At 33.0% G+C, this 25008-nt stretch overlaps 1 protein-coding gene across 3 annotated transcripts in view; it reads right to left on the bottom strand.

Moving 5' to 3' along the window:
- The window catches only part of STXBP5L (syntaxin binding protein 5L), a 359862-nt gene that overhangs the window by 190263 nt on the left and 144591 nt on the right, over positions 1–25008 (bottom strand). For all 3 annotated transcript variants that reach the window (XM_068546656.1, XM_068546655.1, XM_068546657.1), the window contains exons 7-8: positions 12139–12222; positions 7139–7262 (exon numbers count right to left, since the gene is read on the bottom strand). In XM_068546656.1, the coding sequence (XP_068402757.1) occupies positions 7139–7262; positions 12139–12222 (208 nt within the window). The remainder of the gene's footprint in view (positions 1–7138; positions 7263–12138; positions 12223–25008) is intronic.

The raw sequence follows: 25008 nt of genomic DNA on the forward strand, positions 1-25008 counted from the left end.
GATTAAAAAACAATCCAAAAAAATTGTAAAAACAATTATAACTACAATACATAATAAAAGGATAAGCATGAAGATGTAAAATATGACATCAAAATCCAAAAATGTGGGGAAGGGGAAAAAAATGCAGATCTTTTACAACATGTCTGAACACGAATGACTATCAGTTTAAAAGCAAGTAGATATAGTTATGGGTCAACATACTTGAACTCCACGGTAACCACAAATCAAAAATATACAACAGATTCACAGAAACCAAAAAGAAAGAAATGCAAGTATATTACAAAGAAAAATCATCAAACCATAAAAGGAAAAACAAAAAGAATAAACAAAGAAAATTACAAAATCAACTTGAAAACAAGGAATAAAATGGCAATAAATACGTACCTACCAATAATTACTTTAAATGTCCATGGAATAAATGCTCTGATCAAAACACATGGAGTGGCAGAGTTGATAAAAAATAAATAACACAAGAGCCTACCATATGCTGCCTACTAGAGATTCACTTCAGGGCTAAAGACAGAGACTGAAAGTGAGGGGATGGAAAACGATATTTCATGCAAATGGAAATAAGAAGAAAGAGATGGTAGCAATACTCATACCAGGCAAAACAGACTTTAAAACAAAGTCTATAACAAAGACAAAGAAAGGAATTATATAATGATAACAGAATCAACATAAGAAGAGAATATTACACACATCAACATATAAGCACACAATACAGACACACCTAAATATATAAAACAAATACTAAGAGACATAAAGGGAGAAATTTACAGGAATACAATAATAATAGGAGAAGTTAACACCCCACTGACATCAATGGACAGATCATGCAGACAGAAAATCAATAAAGCAATACAGGTCCTAAATGACACAAGAGACCAGTTGGACTTAGTTTATATCTACAGGACACTACATTCAAAAAAAATAGAATACACATTATTTTCAAGTGTTTATGGAACACTCTCTAGGATAGAGCATATATTAGCTCACAAAACAAAGTCTCAACAAATTTAAGAGGACAGAAACTATTTCAAGCATCTTTTCTGACCACAACAGTATGAAACTAGAAATAAATAATACAAAGAAAAATGGAAAAATAAGAAACATATGAAGACGAAACAACATGCTACTAAAAAAACCAGTGGGTCAATGATGAAATCAAAGAAGAAAACAGAAAATACCTCAAGACAAATAGCAATGAATACAGAACCTTACAAAATCTGTGGGATGCAGCAAAAGCATTTCTAAGAGGGCAGTTCATACTGATACAGTTCTTCCTCAAGAAACAAGAAAAATCTCAAATAAACAGCCTAACTGACCACCTAAAAGAATTAGAAAAAAAGAACAAAAAAGCCTAAAGTTACCAGAAAGAAAGAAATAATAAAGATCAGAGAAGAAATAAATAAAGATTTAAAAAATAACAGAAAAGAGCAATGAAACCAAGAGCCGTTTTTTTTTTAAAGATAAACAAAATTGACAATTCACTAGCCAAGGTCACAAAGAAGAAAAGAAAGAGGACCCAAATAAACAAAATAAGAAATGAAAGAGGAGAAATAATAACTGATAGCACAGAAATACAAAACATCATAAGAAAATACTATGAACAACTATTATATGCCAAAAACTAGACAACTTAGAAAAAATGGACAAATTTCTAGAAACATACAGCCTGCCAAAACTGAGTGAAGAAGAAACAGATAATGTGGACAGACCAATCACTAGAAGTAAAATAGAATCTGTAATTACAAAAAAAAAAAAAATTCGGGACTTCCCTGGTGGTCCAGTGGCAAAGAATCCACCTTACAATGCAGGGGACAGGGGTTTGATCCCTGGTCAGGGAACTAAGATCCCACATGCCACGGGGCAACTAAGCCTGCGTGTCACAACTACTGAGCTCATGTACCTCAATGAGAGAGCCCATGTGCTGCAAACTACAGAGCCCACTTGCCTTGGAGCCTGCGCACCAGAACTAGAGAGAGAAAACCTGCATGCCACAACTAGTGAGAAGCCCGCGTGCGGCAACAAGAGACAGTCCCATGCACCATGATGAAGAGCCCACATGCCTCAATGAAGGTCCCGAGTGCTGCAACTAAGACCCGATGCAACCAAAAATAAATAAATAAAGAATAAATAAATCTTAAAAAAAAAAAATTCCCCGCAAATAGAAGTCCAGTACTGGACAGCTTCACTGGGGAAATCTACCAAACATACAAAGAAGAACTTATTCCTATCCTTTTCAAACTATTCCAAAAAACTGAAGAGAATGGAACACTCTCTAATTCATTCTATAAGGCCACCATCACCCTGATACCAAAACCAAACAAATACACTAAAAAAAAAAAGAAAAGAAAATTACAGGCCAATATCTCTGATGAATATAGATGCAAAATACCCAACAAAATATTAGCAAATCAAAGCCAACAATACATAAAAAGGATCATACACCATGATCAAGTTTGTTTTATTCCAGGGTCATGAGGATTGTTCAATATTCACAAACCAATCAATGTGATATACCACATTAACAAAAGAAAAAATAAAAATCACATCATAGTCTCAATAGACACAGAAAAAGCATTTGGCAAAATTCAACATCCATTCATAATAAAAACTCTCATCCAAGTGGGTATAAGGAACGTATCTCAACAAAATAAAGGCCATTTACACCAAACACAGAGCCAATATAATACTCAACAGTGAAAAGCTGACAGACTTCCTGCTAAACTCAGGAGCAAGACAAGGATGTTCATTCTCACCGCTTCTATTTAACATAGTATTGGAAGTCCTAACCTAACCACAGCAATAAGAAACTGGAAAGGAAGTGGTAAAACTGTCACTCTATGCAGATGACATGGTACTCTATGTAGAGAACCCTAAAGTTTCCACACAGAAACTATCAGAACTAATAAAAGAAGTCAGCAAGGTAGCAGAATACAAGATTAATATACATAAATCTGTTGCATTTCTTTACATTAACAATGAAATGTCAGAAAGAGAAAGTAAAAGAAAAATCCTGTTTAAAATTGCATCAAAAATATAAAATACCTAGGGATAAACTTAACCAAGAAGGTGAAAGACCTTACACTGAACACTATAAAACATTGATAAAGGAAACTAAAAGTGATTTTAAAAATGGAAATATATTCCATGCTCTTGGATTGGAAGAATTAATATTGTTAAAAATGGCCATACTACCCAAAGCAAACTACAGATTTAATGCAATCTTTATCAAAATATCCATGACATTTTTCACAGAACTAGATCAATCCTAAAATTTATATGGAACCACAAAAGGCCCAAAATTGCCAAAGCAATTCTGAGGAAAAAGTACAAAGCTGGAGGTTTAACCCTTACAGACTTCAGAAAAAGCTACAGTCATCAAAACAGTGTGGTACTTGCACACACATAAAAAGGCACATAGATCAATGGAACAGGACAGAGAGCCCAGAAGTAAACCCACAACTTATGGTCAATTAATCTATGAGACAGGAGGCAAGAATATACAATGGGGAAAAAATAGTCTCTTCAGCAAGCGGTGTTTGGAAAGCTGGACAGCTACATATAAATCAATGAAATTTGAACACTTCCTCACACCAGATACAAAAATAAACTCAAAATGGTTTAAAGACTTAAATACAAGACTTGACACCATAAAACTCCCAGAAGAGAACATAGGCAAAATATTCTCTGATATAAATTGTAGCAATATTATCATAGATCAGTCTCCCAAGGCAAAAGAAATCCAAGCAAAAATAAACAAATGGCACTTAATCAAACTTAAAAGCTTTTACAGAGTAAAGGAAACCATCAACAAAATAAAAAGACAGCCTACAAAACGGGAGAAAATATTTGTAAATGATGCAACTGACAAGGGGTTAATATCCAATATATACAAGCAGCTCATATAACTCAATATCAAAAAAAAAAAACCCAATCAAAACATGGGCAGAAAACCTAAATAGACATTTTTCCAAAGAAGATGTACAGATAGCTAACAGGCACATGAAAAGATGCTCAACACTGCTAATTATTAGAGAAATGCAAGTCAAAACCACAATGAGTTATCACCTCACACTAGTTAGAATGGTTATCATCAAAATGTCTACAAATAATGTATGCTGGAGAGGATGTGGAGGAAAGGGAACCCTTGTACACTGTTGGAAGGAATGTAAATTGGTGCAGCCATTATGGAAAATAGTATGGAGGTTCTTCAAAAAACTAAAAATAGAGCTACCCATATGATCCAACAACCCCACTCCTGGGTATATATCCAGAAAAAAATGAAAACTCTAATTTGAAAAGATACATGTGCCGCAATGTTCATAGCAGCACTATTTACAATAGCCAAGACATGGAAACAACCTAAATGTCCACCAACAGATGAATTGATAAAGAAGACATGGTATATAAATACAATGGAATATTACTCAGCCATAAAAAAGAATGAAATATTGTCATTTGCAGCAACATGGATGGACCTAGAGAATATTATATTTAGTGAAGTAAGTCAGACAGAGAAAGACAAATACTATATGATATCACTTATATGTGGAATCTAAAAAATAATCTATATACAAAACAGAAACAGACTTATAGACATAAAAAACAAATTTATGGTTACCAAAGGGGAGGGAGGTGGGGAGGGACAATTACATGTATTGGATTAACAGATATAACTACTATACATAAAATAGACAAGCAACAAGGATTTACTGTATCAAACAGTGAATTATATTCAGTATCTTGTAATAACCTATGCTGGAATATAATCTGAAAAAAAAATAACTGAATCACTATGCTGTACACCTGAAACTAACAAAACATTGTAAGTTAACTATACATCAATAAAAAAATACTTAAAGAGTATTCAAAGCAAAAATTATAACATTGTATTTAGATGTAATACATATGATAACTGTTGCATGAAGGACAATGGGTGAAGATAAATAAATATATGTGGTTGTGAAATTTCTACATTTTATGTAAAGTGTTACAATTAACCCTAACAGAATATGGAAAGTTAAGGAAGTACAATATATTGTGATCCCTAGAGCAACAGATTAAAAAGAAAATGTGAAGATAAATTGCCTATATGTAAATTCAAATGGAATCATAATAAAAACTTTCAAATAATCCAAAAGAAGGCAAAAAGGGGAGATAAAAGGAACAAAAAATGATAGGACCAACAAAAAACAAATAATAAACTGGTATACCTAAATCCAATCCCTTCAGTAATTATATTTAATATTAATGGACTAAACACTCCAACTAAATGATGTAAGACTGAATAAAAAAGCAAGACCCAACTATATGTTCTCTACAGGAGACATGACAGATATCTAACAATAAAACCTTAAAATACATGAAACAAAAAAGGACAGAATTAAAGTGAGAAGTAGACAATTCTATAATCATTAAATTTTAATACCGCTTTCTCAGAAATTGATTCCTAGTCAAACACCAGTTAAACCACAGAATATCTGATAAACGATATCAGCCACATTTAGCTATTTGGTTTTTAGAGTATAAAAACAAAAATGAATAGAATTACAAGGAAAATATTCATAACAGATATTTTAACTTACTTCTCTAAGAATTGAAAAATCAACCAATAATAAAAAACAGTGAAGATTTAAACAGTACAAAGTAAAAATGAGAATTTCAAATTTGACTCAGATCATATATATGTGTGTGTGTGTGTGTGTGTGTGTGTGTGTGTGTGTGTGTGTGTGTATATATCTCACATCTATATAATGGATATTACTCAGCCATGTAAAAGAATGAAATTCTGCCATTTGCAACAGCAGGGATGGCAGAATAGCATAGAGTACTATGCTAAGTTAAATAATTCAAAGAAAGACAAATACTCTATGTTGTCACTTATATGTGGAACCAAAAAATAAAACAAAACCAAAACAGAAACAGACTCACAGATATAGAGAACAAACTAGTGGTTACAAGAGTAGAGAAGGAAGGGGGGAGGGGCAAATTAGGGGTATGAGATTAAGAGATACATATTCATTTATTTTATATGTATAAAATAAATAAGCAATAAGGGGTATTGTACAGCACAGGGAGTTATAGCCATTATTTTGTAAAAACTTTAACTGGAGTGTAATCTACAAAAATATTGAAAAACTATGTTGTACACCTGAAACTGATATAAATAGCATATCAACTGTACTTCTATTTAAATAAATAAATAAATAAAGCATCTCTAAGTAAGTTTTTAAATGTAAGGTAATCTCTAAGTAAACTGCTAAGGTAAATGTTGCAATAATTTAATCTTTTGCGGTGGAACATGCAACTGTGGTACAAAAAATGGCAAGCCAACCCAAGTTGGAATAATTCCATCTTTTGATTTATGGGTCACCCACTATAAAAACATACCACTATTTTCTCAATGTGAAACTATAATAAACACTCAGAAACTATGAAATAGAATGTATTTGATTAACCTCTAGGTTTTGACCTCTTTATTCTTACAACCAACCAATGGTATGAGGTAAACACGAAACTCAGATCATCACCAATATTATGGAAAATAATATGGCCTCTGAATAAAAGATATTCATACATTAGAAATTTTTATTCTGCCTAGTTAGACAGATCCAACATAAATCCTAAATATCTGCTTTCAATGAGGAATATAGTAAGATAAATACAACCTACGATAAAAACCATGTAGTCATAATTTAGTGGAATCAAATGGCAGAAATGGAAATAAATGGGAGAATTTAGAAAACAACAGATGCTAAAGCAGTATAGAAATTAGGTCCAAGAGTCAGATCTATAAAGTGTCATTCTCTCACTAGCTCCTTACCCCTTAAAATTCATCAAATATCCTATATTATCTCCTCTGCTTCAGGTACATCAACCATCAGTTATTCAATTTTTGGTATCAAAATTGAATAGGTATCACTTACAATGTAGGAAAGTTGATAGATAGGAGGAAGGGAAGTATAGAAACTTTGGGTCATAATGTAGGGATCTGAAGGAGGTATAAAGGGGTATTTAGAATCAGAAGCTATGTCCTATTACCTCTTTCTAGTGATAATGATACCAACTTTCCTACTTCAAGTAACGGCACTGAATCTCCGGAGTTGATTTCTTTTGAAAGCATACATCTTACCATGTGGAATTGTGGTCTGGAAAGGACGACTTGGGCTTTTCAGGTTCCATAAAGTCAAGCTACCATCTGAATGGCTGCACATGAATTGTTTGCCCTCATGATGCCAATCAATTGAATGAATAGCCTAATGAAATAACAATTAAAAACAAGTAGAGGAGGAAAAAAGTTGACATATCATTCCATATTCCAAAGGAAAAATATTTTAACACAGAATTATTATAGCAATAACACTTAAGAAACATATGTAATTTTTCTGACCTAGGTCATACTACCTTTGGTTTCAACCTTCTATAGGCTTATAAAAAGGCTACAAAAACTCACCTCCTAAGATAAAGAAAAGTTAAGTAAATTTCATAATATCGTTAGATCCCAGAACTTTTTGTTGTAAATCCTGGGTCCTCCCTGCACCCTTTAATGCTTCCTTGAAAATTATTACACAGAAGTAAAAGCAAGGTTATCAGAAGATAATCTCTGGTGAGGTAGAAGCCTAGTTCCACTTAAAATAGCCAACCTAAAAGGTAGTTTACATAAGAGTTTCAATTTGAGGGCTTACTACATGCCAGACCCCAGGGTAAGCAGTTTATGTACATTATCTCATTTAATCCTACAAAACAGATATTATGTTTTTCCAAATTACACGTGGTGAAATAGGCCTAGAAAGATTGAGATACTTGCTCAGGTTACACCACTCAAAGCCAGCGTCTGACTACAAAACCCATATTTGGAATCATTGGACTATATTAACTCTAACATACACTATTTAAGTTGACTTAAAGCAAGAAGAGTTTAAAATTTTTGTATTTACAGATTCATTCTGTAGATGTGAATTAAATAAAATTAAAAAGTAATCATTACATTTTCCTAAATTGTTTTATTTCCAGTGGTTGCACAGTGTCTTGCATAAAGTAGGTACTCAAAAAATCTGTTAAATGAATAAGTAATTAATGTTATCAAATATTTCCACACTCTTGGTATTCTTTCAAAATTAATAAAGTATATATGGAACTTGGGTAATGTGCTAATAAGCACAATGAAAGAAACTCTAGTAAGCATAAAAGTTGAACAGATGTATATACAGCATGATCCTTTCCTTAAAAGAACTTAAACAACTGCGAGATAGGAAACATTTATACCAATATTAATAATACTTATTGTTTGGAACTTTTAACATTTAGTTTTTTAATCTATATTTATAAAACTAAGTTATGTATATATTTATTTTATACCAAACTTATATGTACACACACACACATATTTCCAAACAATAAGTATTGTTAGAGTTATAAATAAATGATGGCTAGAGCAATCATTAGACATATCAGAAATGAAATAGTATATGAGTGGACCTCAAGATAAGTAAGATTTGATTAATTGCAAAAGATACCATGACACACTGGACTTATGTTTTCTCTCACCCTGGTCTTTATTACTGACCTGGCAGAGAAGACCTCTTTATTGCCAGGGTTCAGTAGAGGCAGTGAGAGGGAAAAAACACTCTTCTTTGTCTTCTCCTCTGCTTATTTCTTCTCGTTTTTTATGTGACTAAAGGGAAATGTCACTTTTTGCCTCCTCTACATGTTAACCTGGATGAACCTCAGTCAATTTAAAGTTCTCTCAGACTACTTTGCTCTAAATGGTAGGAGCAGAGCCCCAGCCCTAACCTTTCTTTCTATCCCACTGAATTTCTGTCTACTGGAGAAGACAGATATAAAAATGATATATATAACATAAAACCAAGATAAGTACTATAAAAGAAGTACACTTATTGTACAGAAGAGTAGGCATGTAAAACCAACTTGTTATTAAAGAATAAAATGTCAAATAGTCCATCATTGAAGAGATTGAAGAGCTGGAATTTGAACTGACTTAATGGGTAAATATTCAATTTCTATTTATTTGATTATACCCCATTCTTTTCTTTAAAAAGGACCTTAAGCGTTTGCTGAAAAACCAAATATAATACAACTAATTAAAGAAAAAAATTTTTTTAATGAAAAACAATATGGAAAATAAACTCAGTGGCTGTGACTGAATTTCTTGTAAACAAAAAAGACAAAGAAAACCCAAAAAGCTAGATAACAATCTGAAAAAAGGAAAAACAGCAGTTAGTAAGGAATTAAAAGGTTATCCTCATGTCAGACTCTGAGAGATTTCTCTGTGAGAGATTATTTAAGAAATACTGATGTAATGAAACAAAAATTTCACAGCTAATGTGGAAGTAAGATTCATATGGTTATTTCTGAAAATGATCCTGGATTTCCAAAACAAAACTCTGAATTCATCAGTGGTTATTTATCAAGTGGCTAGTTAGATAGTCCAAATAGCTTTACAGTAGCTAAATAATTAGTAGAATTTTGATATGCATAAGAGGAAAGAAGGGAGTTCATGATAAGGTATTAGCAGAAGCAAAGGCTTGGAGGTAGGAAATAAATGGTATGTTGAGGAGATAGTGAGTAATATGTCTGAAGTGTGAGAAGTGTGTAGAAGGATGCAGTAAATTAAATTCAAGGGAAAAAGATAGCACCAGGGCTTTAAACCTCCTGTCAAGGAATAAGACTTTGTACTGTTGACAAATGGGAGCCATTCAAAGGTTCTGAGGTAGAGAATTACCTGATCTGCTATGTCTTAAAATGATAATCTTGTTAGTGAAAGATATATTGAAAACGTATGATATCTGAGGAAATGTGATTAGTTAAAAGGCTATTATAAGTCTTCCAGGCAAAAGATAACATCCTCAACTAGGACGCTGAATGTGGGAATGAAAAAAGAGAGGAAATAAATGAGAGACAATATAAAAATTGAATCAAGAAGACTACAAAAGTGATTGCATATGATATATGAAGAAGAAAAAAGGGTCAAATATGACTCTGAGGGTTATAAATTAAAATAACTAAATCAAAATTGAAAAACTAAAAAAAAAACACAGAAAGAGGTCAGACCTTTAAATATAAATTCAGTGCCAATGGAATATTCATCTGGACTTATAGATATTAGATATTTGGATCTAGATCTCAGGAGAGAGGTAAGAGTTAAAGATATATATGAATTTTTAATTTATCAGCATAATATAGGTAATATTTGAAATGGTGGGAGGGGATATGAACATAAATGTAAACTGAAGGAGAAATGAAGAGAGGGTGAAGATGTAGAATCCTGAAGAGTATCTATAATGTAAAGGAGAGTTAAGGAAAGAACCAGTGATGGAGAAAGGAGGGGTGAAAAATGAGGTGGAAAAACACAAACAAGGGAAGAAACCATTTTAAGAAGGAAGGACTGATGTAAAGTCACAGGTTTAGGGAGGAACTTAAAAGACTATGGAAGGGGTCACTGATCATTGGTGACTTATGAGAAACCATTTCAGGACAGATGATTTCAAAATATGAGACGTAAAGTGATGAGGAAAGTTTGAAAAGTTTGGTAGTAACATGAAGTATACAACTATCTTTATTAAAATGATAGGACATATAATTATGCATTAAAGTAAATCAATTTTATATATATTCATATAATTCTAAGTGTAAAGTGTAGTATTTTACTGACTAAAACATTGTTAATCTTTATTTAAACATTTCATTGCAAAATTACTTTCACTTACTTTTTAAAGTTAGAAACCTTCCTTCCACACTTTTTAAGGCCACAGGAAAAGTAGCTGATTGAGCATTCTCATCTGGATTTCCATTTCAGCTGCTCCACTCTAGTTCCAACTGGCTAAATACACAGATGGTATTTGGACTCTTATCTAACTGCTAGTCTTAAGAGAGGAAGTGATCTTCATACTCATCTTTGTATTTTATGTATTTAATGAAAGGAAAACCCTAGCTTAGCTCTCCAGGACCTTCTTGACTTATGATTCAATGTGCCTCGTAAGTTGATCATAAAGAGCATAATTGTATGACATTGCTTGCCAGAGTATTGTTCACTAATCATGACCAAATTACCCAGCTGTTATATCATTTACTTCTGAATTCTTTGTCACCATGACAATAATCTTGTATATATCACAAAATCTTAGTTTGCCAGAACCACTAAGAAATGAATGGGGGGTGGGGGTTATGGGATAGCCGAAGGCTTGTATCTTTAAGCACCAAAATTTAAATTTTACTTTTATAAGGGGATGGAAGAGGGCACAAAAAGAAACTGTTCTAAAAAAATGTGTTTTCCTTTCAAATTTATTTCTCTATTTATCTTAGTGTTGTCTTAAATTCTTTAGCACTCTTCCCATTTAAGCCTGGGTAATTCTAAACAGTGATTTTTGACCTGTATTTTCCTATCTCTCATCACTGTAACAATTTTTAATTTAATTGAGAGCCTAGATGATCACCTTTATTTCCACAGCTACAAGACATAATTTCCCTTTCTCACCTTTTGCCCCTAGCCTCACTCTTTTCACATTAGCTTCTTCTTAAGATGGAAATAATAGCCTAGAATCAATCTTCGAACAACTGAAGTATCAATTAAGAGACCATTCCTTGATAAGAGTTCATTGCTTTCTCTACATGAAAACCTAAAATCTCAATTCTGTACGATAAAACGTACTTCAAGATCTGACTTTTATTATTAAGTATTACTATTTTAAAAATCTCTCTTTACTGTAAGAAGGCAAGTATTAGAAGATAAGGCCTTTCAAACTGACTACTTAAACCTTCTGCCACAGAAAAACAATTTTCTAAAGACGTGAATAGTATCTTTAGAGACCTTAAGGACAAAGAGGTTAAGAAATAAGCATAGAGCCTAAAGGAAAGAAAAAGATAGGTAATAGACGCCAACATATGTAAATGCCCAAAAAAGGCTTAAAAATAATCCATCAAGGCAAAATTTCCACTCAGGAGAACAACCCAGAGGTGGAACTCATGCAAATACCAACAGGCAGTGTGAGGCACTGGATCAGAACTAGGCGGTTTTCCAATGATAAAAATACTGGTAACATACAAAGCTTAAATGTAGAAAACAGGCATAAAATCACAATACTCTTTTCAAATATTCCAGTAGAAATCACTTACCTCATCATAATAAACTCTCAGTTCTGCTCTTTTAGATTTCAAGTCCCAGAATACTACAGTACCATTTTCATAACCTATTAGCAGCTGGAAAACATTAGAACAATCATTTTTGTAATTCCAACATTAATTTTACCTTGCTCCAAATAAAGATTAATGTTAATAAAATATAATCATACTACATTATACAACTTTATTTAGAATACCAATTTTTCCAAACCTGAATATAGGTTTTCTACATTGAAAAAAATTGGCAAATGAACTCTACTTCAATATAAACATTTACCAATGAAATCTACCTCATGCCAAAGAGGAAATTGAGAAAATATGTAAGTATATATGAAACAACATAAAAATAAATGAGAATATTGGAACAAAAGAAAAATGGGATAGAAAAGGAAGATGAAATAAAGGATGACATGTGATAACTTTAACGAACAGTGTATATGCCATTCAGTCCTATGCACTTGAAAAATGTGGTCACAAACTTGGCTTCAAATTTCTTTCTATCAAATCCAATTTTCTGACTTACGTCAGTATTTTAAATTGGTGATTTAGGAACTCTCAGCAGTTCACAAAGGTATCCTAGAGATTCACATCATTAAATATAGTTGATATTGACTTATAAATCAATAAATAAGACAATTAACAAAATATACATTCTGCATTTCAAAAGAAAAGGATTTGAGAACAGAAATGATTATTAGATGATCATATTCAAGACTCAGTCATTCAGCTAAATACTGCTAGTTGCGCTGATGGTTTTTACTATAATATGATTCTGAGTTTTATTTGTAGTTATATTTTGTTAAATTTAATCTACCATTGGTTAAAAAAAACCCAGAAAGGATAAAACTAGGCCAATGTTCAAATAATGATATTTCGCAGGAATGTGCCTTAAGATGATTTTCTTGAAATCCATTAGTAGTATTTCTCTGGTGAAAATTCTTATACTGTTAATAAAGATGTTTCAGTAACTCCAAAACACAGTGGTAAAAACAGAAAATATAATGGTAGTTATAAGTTACTCCTACATAGCTTCTTGAGACCTAATCATTTCCCTAGAAATTTTATAACAGAACACAAAAAAACAACAAAAATAAACCAGCTAGTAGTTTTAACAGGAAACAAAATTTCAAATATCAGATCATGAAAGCAATGCATATTACTTTTGAAGGTATAGCATATATTTAAATGTTTTATTATTAAACTGCAAACAATAAATTTTAAAATTGACTTAAAAAATTGAGCTTTTTACATATTAAGTTAAAGTAAATGGCATAATGACTTCATAAATTTAAAAAGTCAAAATTAGGGTAAACAAAGACTTTCTTAAAATTAAATTTATATAAAGTAATATATACTGTACTAAGATATGTATTAACTCCAACTTTTTTTACATACCAGAGAAAATGATAAACAATAAAACCAAATCCTATGAGATGTATGATAAAAATTTCTATGAAATGTATGGAAAGGAGATTTATAAGTCTAAAAAGTTTGGAAAATCTGACCTAAGCGAGAAAATGAATAATATAACCTTTCAGAAATTGAGCCCCAAGATGTAATGAAATGATATTCTAAAATGCTATTATATTTTTTATAATAAACATAAGAAAGATAGAAGTCATTTTGTTTATAAAACATTATAACCAACAGTCCTAGTAAATCACAAAATATAAAATAATAAACCTCAAAGTATCAAAAATTTGAGATAACTATACAAGATTGTGATATGGGAAATATAAAAATACATTAGAAACACTTAAAGAATTGAGAAAGAGAAAAACAGCCCCTGACATCCAGGAGACACCAGACAAAGTCATTCTGTGACCATGATGAATCAAGACAAAAATAAGATCCCTCTGTAATCATGCCTGATCACATCAAAACAGGAATATTGCCCACATCACAAATACATATCATATATGTATGTGTGTGTGTGTGTATATATATATATATATATATATATATATATATATATATATATAGGCAAAGAAGTAGGTGATTTCTTCACTACATATTATACATATTATCAGGACCTGGAAAAGTTTCTGAAGAAAATAGGTATCTGCAAAAATATCTGTTAAATTAGTTAGTAAATACCAAATAATCAAAACCAAAGATACTATATATTCTCTAACAAACATGAAATAAAATTAGAACTCATTGACAAAAATATTTTGGAAACTAAAAAATATGCATTTAAGTAATTATGGCCAAACAAGAAATCATAATGAAAAGTATGAAACAGAACAGAACAAAAATTCCTCATATTGAACCTTGTGGGATACAGATGAATCCTCATCAAGAGGGAAATATATGGTTTTATAAATACAGGCATACCTTGAAGATATTGTGGGTTCAGTTCCAGACCACCTCAACAGAATGTAATATCAAAATAAAGTGAGTCATACAGGTTTTTTTTTGGTTTCTCAGTGCATGTAGACTTCTATACTGCAATCTATTAAGTGTACAATAGCATTATGTCTAAAAAAACAATGCACATAACTTAATTTAAAGTACTTTATAGCTAAAAAATGCTAACCATCATCTGAGCCTTCAGTGAGTCATAATACTTTTTCAAGCGTAACATCAAAGATCACTGGGTAGAGGTGGGATCAAGATGGAAGAGTAGGAAGACCCTGAGCTCACCTCCTCCTGTGCACACACCAAAACTACAACTATATATAAAATAACTCTCTCTCAGAACAACGTGAAGACTGGCTGAACAGCTTTTTTACAATTAACAATACTTTTTAAAAAAATCACACAGAGACAGGTACAAGGGTGAAAGAAGTGATCTAGTCAGGACCCACACCCCCAGCAGGTGACCCAAAAGACAAAGGGGATATTACAAACTCAGAGGCCCAGCCAATGCTCACTTCAGCTCCAGCCCTCCCACCAAAGCCACCAAGCACACATAGTCTGCAAAGGGACACTCCTATACAATGACACACTTTCCACACCAGGTGAGGCAAATGTTTTGCCTAATTAATAAAGACAAACACTGAAAGTGAAACAAAATAAGAAGACAGAGGAATATGTTCCAAATGAAATAGGAGGATAAAACTCCTAATGAAATGAAGATAAGTAATTTACATGATAAAGATTTCAAAGCAATGTCATAAAAATGCTCACCAAACTCAGAAGAATAGAGGATCACAGTGAGAACTTCAACAAAAAATTAGAAAATATTAAAAAAGAATCAATCAGAGCTGAAGAATACAATAACTGAAATGAAAAATATACCAGAGAGAATAAAAAGCAGATTAAGTGGTAAAGAAGAATTAATAAATGAGTTGGAAAACAGAATAGTGGAAATCACCCAATCATAACAGTAAAAAGAAAAAGTTTTTAAAATGAGGATAGTTTAAGGGACCTCTGAGACAACACTGAGTGTCATAATATTCATGCTATAGGATTTAGTCCCAGGAGGAGAAAAGAAAGGAAAAGGGGCAGAAAATATATTTGATGAAATAATGGCTGAAAAATTCTCTACCCTGGGGAATGAAATAGATATCCAGGTCCAGGAATCAGAGACAGTCCTAAAAAGATGAACCCAAAGAGTCAACACCAAGACACATCATAAGTAAAACAGCCAGAGTTAAAGATAGAGAATTCTAAAGGCAGCAAGAGAAAAACAAAGAGTCAAACAAAAGGGAACCCCCATAAGGCTCTCATTGACTTTTCAGCAGAAACTGTAGGCCAGAAGAGAGTGGCATGATATATTTAAAGTGCTGAAAGGGAAAAACCTAAATCAAGGATACTCTACACAGCAAGGTTAGCATTCAGAATTGAAGGCGATATAAAGGGTTCCCAAGATAAGCAAAAACTAAAAGAGTTCATTGCCACTAAGCAGGCCACACAAGAAATGTTAAAGGGTCTTCTTTAAGCAAAAAAGAAAAGGCCATAACAAGAAATGAGAAAATACATGAAGAAAATAAATCTCATTGGTAGAAGCAAATATAATAGTAAAGGCAGTGGATCAACTGCTTAAAAAGTTGGTATGGAGGTTAGGTGACAAAAGTTGTAAAATCAATTCTAATTACAATGAGTAATTAAAGGATACACAAAAAGATGTAAAATAGAATGTCAAAAACATAAAACATGGTGAGGATATTATAAAAACTGTAGAACTTTAAGAATGTGTTTGAATTTAAATGACTATCAGTTTAAAACAAATATCTATCTACCTACCTACCTATATATTGCATAGTAACCAAAAACCAAAAACCTAGAATAGATACACAAATACAAACAGAAAGAAACCCGAACATAATACTAAAGAAAATCATCAAACCACAGGAAAGAGACTAAAAGAAAAAGAAAAGAATAGAGAAGAACTACAAAAAACAACCAGAAAACATATAACAAAATGGCAAAAAGTACATGCCTATCAATAATCACTTTAAGTGTAAATGAACTTAATGCCCCAATCAAAAGACATAGGGTGGCTGAATGGATAAAAAAAACAAGACTCATCTATAGGCTGCCTATAAGAGACTCACTTCTGAGCTAAAGACACACATAGACTGAAAGTGAAAGGATGGGAAAAGGTATTCCATGCAAATGGAAATGGAAAGAAAGCAGGGGTAATATAACTCATATCAGACAAAATAGACTTTAAAACAAAGATTGTAACAAAAGGCAAAGAAGGGCATTACATAATGTTAAGGGGGTGTCAATCCAAAAAGAGGAACTAATATTCATAACATATATGCACCTAACATAGGAGCAACTAAATATATAAACCAAATATTAACAGACATAAAAGGAGAAATTGACAGTAACACAGTATTAGTAGGGGATTTAATACCCCACATAAATCAATGAATAAATCATCCAGACAGAAAATCAATAAGAAAACGTTGGCCTTCAATGATACTTTGAGCAGTTGGACTTAATAGATATCTACAGAGCATTCCATCCAAAAACTATAGAATACACATTCTCTTCAAGTGCACATGGAACATTCTCCAGGATAGATCACATGGTAGGCCACAAAACTAATCTCAATAATTTTAAAAGTAAAATCATATAAAGTATCTTTTCTGACCACAGTGGTATGAAACTAGACATCAATTACAGAATGAGAGGTGGAAAAGACACAAACACAGGAAGGCTAAACAATGGGCTGCTAAAAAAAACAATGGGTCAATGAAGAAATCAAAGAGAAAATTTTTTTTCATTGTCTTGAGATGAATGAAAATTGAAACACAACTTTTCAAAATCTATGGGATGCAGCAAATGCAGTTCTAAGAGGGAAGTTTATAGCAAAACAGGCCTATCTCAAGAAATTTTAAAAATCTCAAAAAACCTGACTTGAAACCTAAAGGAATTACAAAAAGAAAAAACCCAGAGTTAGTAGAAGGAAGGAAATAATAAAGATCAGGGGAGAAATAAATTAAATAGAGACAAAAAAATGGAGAATAAGATCAATGAAACTAAGAGGTTATTTTTTTCAAGATAAAGAAAATTGATGAAACTTTAGCCAGACTCATCAAGAAAAAAGAGAGAAGGTCCAGGTAAATACAATCAAAAATGAACATGAAGCTATACAAGATATCACAGGAATACAATAATTGAAGAATACTACAAACATTTACACGACAACAACTTGAACAATCTAGAAGAAATGGACAAACTCCTATAAATGTACAATATCCCAGGAAAAAATAGAAAGTATGAACAGACCAATTACCAGTAATGAAATTGAATCAGTAATTAAAAAAAAAAAAACTCCCAACAAACAAAAGTCCAGTATCATATAGCTTCACACTGGAATTCTACCAAACACTGAAAGAAGATTTAGTATCTATCCTTTTCAAACTTTTAAAAATTGAAGAGAAGGGAAAACTTCCAAACTCATTCTTTGAATCCAGCATTACACTGATACCAAAGCCAGGCAAAGACACTACAAAAAAAGGAAATTACATGTCAATAAATCTGAAAATTATAGATGTAAAGATCTTCAACAAAATATTAGCAAACAAAATTCCACAATATATAAAAAGGATCATACACCATGATCAAATGGGATTTATCCCAAGGGTGCAAGTTTGGTTCAGTACCTGCAAATCAATCAATGTGATACACCATATTAACTAAAGGAAGGATAAAATCACATGATCATTACAATAGGTGCAGAAAAAGCATTTGACAAAATTCAACAACTATTCATGATAAAAATCCTCATCAAAGTTGGTATAGAGGGAATATATCTCAACATAATAAAAGCCATTTGTGACAAAACCACAGCTAACATCATACTCAATGGTGACAAGCTAAAAGCTTTTCCTCTAAGATCAGGAACAAGACAAGAATGTCCACTGTTATTCAACATAGTATTGGAAGTCCTAGCCCCAGGAATCAGACAAGAAAAAGAAATGAAAGTCATCCAAATTAGAAGGGAAGAAGTAAAACTGTAACTATTTGCAGATGACATGATACTTTATATAAAAATCCCTAAAGACTCCATGCCAAGACTATTAGAACTAATAAATAAATTCAGTGAAGATGCAGGATACAAAATTAATATACATAAATCTGCATTTCTATACATTAAAAATGAACTATCAGAAAGAGAAAGCAATCCCACTTAAAATTGCATCAAAAAGTATAAAATACTTAGGAATACAATTAACCAAGGAGGTGAAAGACCTACACTCTGAAAACTATATGACACTGATGAAAGAAATTGAAGACAACATAAATAAACATAAAGATATTCTATGTTCATGGATTGGAAGAATTAATAGTGTTAAAAAGTCTATACCACCCAAAGCAATCTACATATTCAATGCAATCCCTATCAAAATACCGATGGCATTTTTCACAGAACTAGAATAATCCTAAAATTTCAATGAACCACAAAAGACCCTGAATAATCAAAGCCATCTTGAGAAAGGAGAACAAAGCTGGAGGTATCACACACACTCCCTGACTTCAAAATATACTACAAAGCTAAAGTAATCAAAACAGTATGACACTGCACAAAAACAGACACAGAGATCAATGGAACAGAATAGAGAGCCTAGAAATAAACTCACACACATATGGTCAATTAATCAACAACAAAGGAGGCAACAATATACAATGGGAAAAAGACAGTTTCTTCACATAAGTGGTTTTGGGAAAACTGGACAGCTACATGTAAAAGAATGAAACTAGACCACTTTCTCACAACATATAAAAAAATTAACTCTAAATGGACAAAAGGGGACTTCCCTGTTGGTCCAGAGGTAAAGAATCTGCCTTCCAATGCAGGGGGCGGGGGTTCAATCTCTGGTCGGGGAACTAAGATCCCACATGCCACGGGGCAACTAAGCCCACACGCCACAACTACTGAGCTCGCACACCTCAACTAGAGAGCTTGCATGCTGCAAACTACAGAGCCCACATGCTCTGGAACCTGTGCACCACAACTACAGAGCCCACTCACCCTGGAGCCTGCATGCCACAACTAGAGAGAGAAAACCCTCATGCCACTACTAGAGAGAAGCCCACGTGCTGCAACGAAGAGCCCATGCACCACAATGAGCACTGCAACGAAAGCCCACATGCCACAATGAAGATCCCATGTGCCTCAACAAAGACCTGATGCAGCCCAATAAATAAATATTTTTTAAAAAAAGGCATAGCAATGGGCATACCATTAAAAAATAAATAAATAAATGTACAAAAGACTTAAATGTAAGACCTGAAACAACAAAACTCCTAGAAGAAAACATAGGCAGTATGTTCTTTGAAATCAGTCTTAGCAATATTTTTTTGGATCTGTCTCCTCAAGCAAGGACAACAAAAGCAAAAATAAGCAAACGGGACCACATCAAACTAAAAATCTTTTGCACAGTGAAGGAAAGCATCAACAAAATGAAAAGACAACTATGGAATAGGAGAAAATATTTGCAAATGATGTGACTGACATTCAAAATATATAAAGAACTCATACAATTCAATATCAAAAAAACAAACTATCCGATTAAAAAATGGCATTTTTCCAAAGAAGCTATACAGATGTCCAACAGGCACATGAAAAGATGCTCAACATCACTAATCAACACGAAAATGCAAATCACTACCACAATGAGATATCACCTCACACCTGTCAAAATGGCTATCATCAAAAAGACAGCAAATAATTAACAAGTGTTGGCAAGGATGTGGAGAAAAGGGAAGACTTGTGCACTGTTGGGGAGAACGTAAACTGGTGCAGCCACTATGGAAAGCACTATGGAGGTTCCTCAAAAAAATTAAAAATTGAACTACCATACGATCCAGCAATTCCACTCCTGGGTATTTATTTAAAGAAAAGGAAAACACTAATTCAAAAAGATATGCACCCCAATGTTCACTGTAGCATTATATACAATAGCCAAGATATGTAGCAACTTAAATGTCCATAAACAGATGAATGGATAAAGATGTGGTACACACACACACACACACACACACACTGGAATATTTCTCAGCCATAAAAAGGAATGAAATAATGCCATTTGTGACAGCATGAATGGACCTGGAGGGTAGTATGCTAAGTGAAATAAGTCAGACTAAGAAAGACAAATAGTATATGTTTTTACTTATATATATGGAATCTAAAAAACAAAGCAAACAAACAAATACAACAAAACAGAAACAGACTCACAATACAGAGAACAAACTAGTGGTTGCCAGAGGGAAGGGCTGCAAAATAGGTGAAGGGGATTAAGAGGTACAAACTACCAGTTTTAAAATGTCATAGGCATGTGATGTACAGCACAGGGAACACAGTCAATAATATCATAGTAACTTTGTATGGTGCATAATCTATAAGAGTATCAAATCACTATGTTGTACAGCTGAAACTAATATTATAAGTAAACTATATTTCAATTAAAAATAATCACTGATGACAGACCACCTTAAGAAATATAATAATGAAGAAGTTTGAAGTACTGTGAGAATTACCAAAATGTGACACAGAGACATAGAGTGAGCAAATGCTGTTGGAAAAATGGTGCCAATAGACTTGCTCGACTCATGGTTGCCACAAATCTTCAATTTGAAAAAAAATGCAATATCTGTGAAGTGCAGTTAAGTAAAGCACAATAAATCGAGGCGTGCCTGTACATATTAAAAGGAGAAAAGTATAAATTTTTAATAAATATAAGCATTTAACTGTAGAATGTCAAGAAAAAGAGAATAAAGTTCAACAAATAGAAGAAAAAATGAGTCATCTTATCCAAGAGCAAAGGACACCTTTCACTTATTCAAGTTTTCAGGAATTTTGAGTTTTCCACGTATAGATTTTCTTGTTAATTTCATAGCAAATTACTTTTTAAACTTTTGTTGCTATTTTATACAGGATCTTCTCTTCATTATCTTTTCTAAGAGGGTATTGTTTCTATAGTTGGATTTTAGTATGCTACCTTCTAAATTATTTTATTCTTTGTATTAATTTTAATGTTGATTTTCTTAGGCATTCCAGGTTATATTATCATATAATCTAAAATAGAGACTATTTTACTTCTTCCTTTCCAATTTTTATGCCTCTAATTGTACTTGTCTAACTGCATTACTAAAACATCTTATAGTGTTAAAAATACTGGAGGGGATGAGCATCCTTGCTTTCTTCCTAACTTTAGTGGCAATGTCTCTGGTGTTTCCCTATTAAATAAAATCCCAGATTTTATATATATATATATATAAAATATTATTATTATATATATTATACATACATATATAATATATATAACATATATCATTAAAGAAGTATGAATTCATTCAATATTTTATAAATTTATTTTATCAGGAATAGGTGTTTAATTTTTTAATATTTTTATTGAAATATACATATAGAAAAGTCACAAATTAAAGCTGTGTCTTTCTTTAGTAATGACATTTTTTTCTTCCAATTTTGAGACATAATTGACATACAGCACTGTATAAGTTTCAGGTGTACCGCATAATGACTTGACTTAGATACATCATGAAATGTTAATCAAATAAGTTTAGTGAACATCCATCATCTCATATAGATACAAAATAAAGTAGAAAAATTTTTTTCTTTTGATGTGACCTCTTAGGTTTTGCTTTTTTAACAACTTTCATATATAACATACAACAGTGTTAATTATAGTATCATGTTGTACATTACATCCCTAGTACTTATTTATCTTATAACTGGATGGTTCTACCTTTTGACAGCCTTCATCAAATTCCCCCTTCTTCCACTCCCTGTCTCTGGTAACCATAAATTTGATCATTTTTTCTATGAGTCTTTTGTTATTTTGAAGTATAATTGACCTACCACATTTTGTTAGTTCCTATTACGCAACATAGTGATTTGCTATTTCTATACATTTCAAAATGATCACCACAATGAGTCATAGTTATTGACTGTATTCCTCACATGGCTCATTTATTTTGCAACTGGAGTTTTATTAATCTTAATCTCCCCCACCTATTTCTTTCCTCACGCCACTCTCCTCTCTTGCAACCACTTGTTTGTTCTCTGTATTTGTAACTCTGTTTCTGTTTTGTTATATTTGTTCATCTGTTTTGTATTTTAGATTCCACATATAAGTGATTCACAACAGTATTTGTCTTTCTCTGCCTGACTTATTTCACTTAGCATGATATTCTCTAGGTCTACCCATGTTGCTGCAAATGACAAGATTTCATTCTTTTTATGACTGAGAAATACTCCTCTGTGTGTGTGTGTGTGTGTGTGTGTGTGTGTGTGTTTATACCACATCTTAATCCTTTCATCTATTAATGGGCACTTGGGTTGCTTCCAAACCTTGCCTATTGTAAATAATGCTGCAATAAACATAGAGGTGCACATATCCTTTCTAAATAGTGTCTATGTTTTCTTTGGATAAATATCCAGGAGTGGAATTACAAGATCAATTTATTTTTAATTTTTTGAGGCGCCTTCATAGTGGAAAACCACTATGCTTTCCATAGTGGCTGCATCAATGTACATTCCCACCGAATGGAAAGAAATTTTTGTTTCTGGATTTTTTTATTACTGTGTTTCATTCTTGATATGAAATGCACAATCAAGTATATTGCGTGGGGATCTATGCACTGTAAGGATTTTTCTTCATCAGGTCACTCCATGTCACCCCCTAAGTGGAGACGTAATTGAGCAGTACTCCTTGCCCAGATAGTACCAACCAATCATCTGACCCTGTCTGTGAACCAGGCCTGAATTCTGTCCTACTCCATTAGTTGGTTTTAGATATTCCCCTCCTACTCCCTAAGACCATATATGTGGGTTGAGAGAAAGGCATTGTTGCAACATAGGAATTCTTGGTTCCCCATTTATCCAATTTACTTAGGCCTTTTGGACAGTTCAAGGCTGATTTCCCAAATATACCTCTTCCATTGTAAAATGGACTGTCACATCCCTCACCCAATCCTAGGAATCAATGAATATGATGACATCCAACTCATGCAGGACAGGTCAAGTCACAGTCACTTGGTGTCCCATCGTTAGGTGTTCAGTCTCCACAAGGGCCCATTAGCATGCCAGAAGTTACTTTGAAAATGGAGAGCAGCTGTTGTTCCTCTCTTATGGGGCTTTCCAATAGAGTGTTCTTAACTACCAAATACATTAAGCTCTAGCAGATCATAGATACCAAATGGTAGGGTAGGCTGCACTTGGACTTAGGGAAGAGACCTTTTTTTCTCTAGGCTCCACTCAAAAGTGGCAGAATTTTGGATAACCTAAAAAACTGATTTGGAACAATAATTTCTAGGGCCTTATATACTATTATCTAAATCCAAAAGCGCCCACCAAGTGACATGACACTTTCTTAATAAGGAGAAATACAAAAGATTACATTTTACCTTAGAGGAGATGCCCCTCCACCCCCAGACCATTAGACCTTCAAAATCATCACATATAGGGCCAGGTCCTAGATATTTATGGGATAAAGCCTTATGACACATGAGTCTCTGACACATGAGTCTTATGAGCTATATAGCTACTTGCCACTTCTGCTCACCAGATGAGAGTTGGAAGACCTCAGAAAGTGTCCTTACTTGGAAATAGGGTCTTTGCAGATGTAATTAGTTAAGAATTTTGCGACAAAATCATCCTTAATTTAGGGTGGGCCCTAAAATCAAATGACTGGTGTCCTTATAAAAGAAGAAGAGAGGATACAGAGACACAGAGAAGAAGGCCATGTAAAGACAGAGGAAGAGATTGGAGTTATCCTGCCAAAAATCAAGGAACAATAGGAGGCACCGGAAGCTGGAAAAGGCAAGGAAGGATTCTCTTCCAGAGCCTTCAGAGAGAGAGTGGCCCAACCAAGACCGTGACTTCAGACTACTGGCGTGCAAACTGTGAATTAGTAAATTTCTGTTATTTTAAGCTACCCAGTTTATACAACGTTGTTATGGCAGCCCTAGAAAGCTATACCAGGTGTCAGGGTCATACTCTTTCTTTATCAGGGCTTTGACTTTAACAAATAAGACCTTTCAAACTATGTGTTTAGTCTCCTTATAAAAAGATCCTGGGCCTATTTTGAGCACAGTCTGCCCTAGAGCTGCAGAAGTTAAGAGTTCCTTTAAAGTTGTTTTAGAGGGCCTCTGGAATGCCTTAAATCAGTAATGAACTGTTCTAAGTTGATCATTTTATTTTCACACAGTCTCCTGTGTTTTGGTAGGTGAAATAATGTTCCCTCCAAAGCTGTCTATGCCTCAATCCTCAAAACCCATAAATATATTACCTGATATGACAAAAGAGACTTTTTAGATGTAATTAAGGTTTGTTGAGATGGAGAGAGTATCCTGGATTATCCAAGTGGGCCCAATCTGAACATACGAGTCCTTAAGAGTGATGAACCTTTCCCAGCTGTGGTTAGAAAGAGGTTTGAT

Source organism: Eschrichtius robustus, chromosome 6 (assembly GCF_028021215.1).
Source record: "Eschrichtius robustus isolate mEscRob2 chromosome 6, mEscRob2.pri, whole genome shotgun sequence".
NCBI classification, from domain to species: Eukaryota; Metazoa; Chordata; class Mammalia; order Artiodactyla; family Eschrichtiidae; genus Eschrichtius; species Eschrichtius robustus.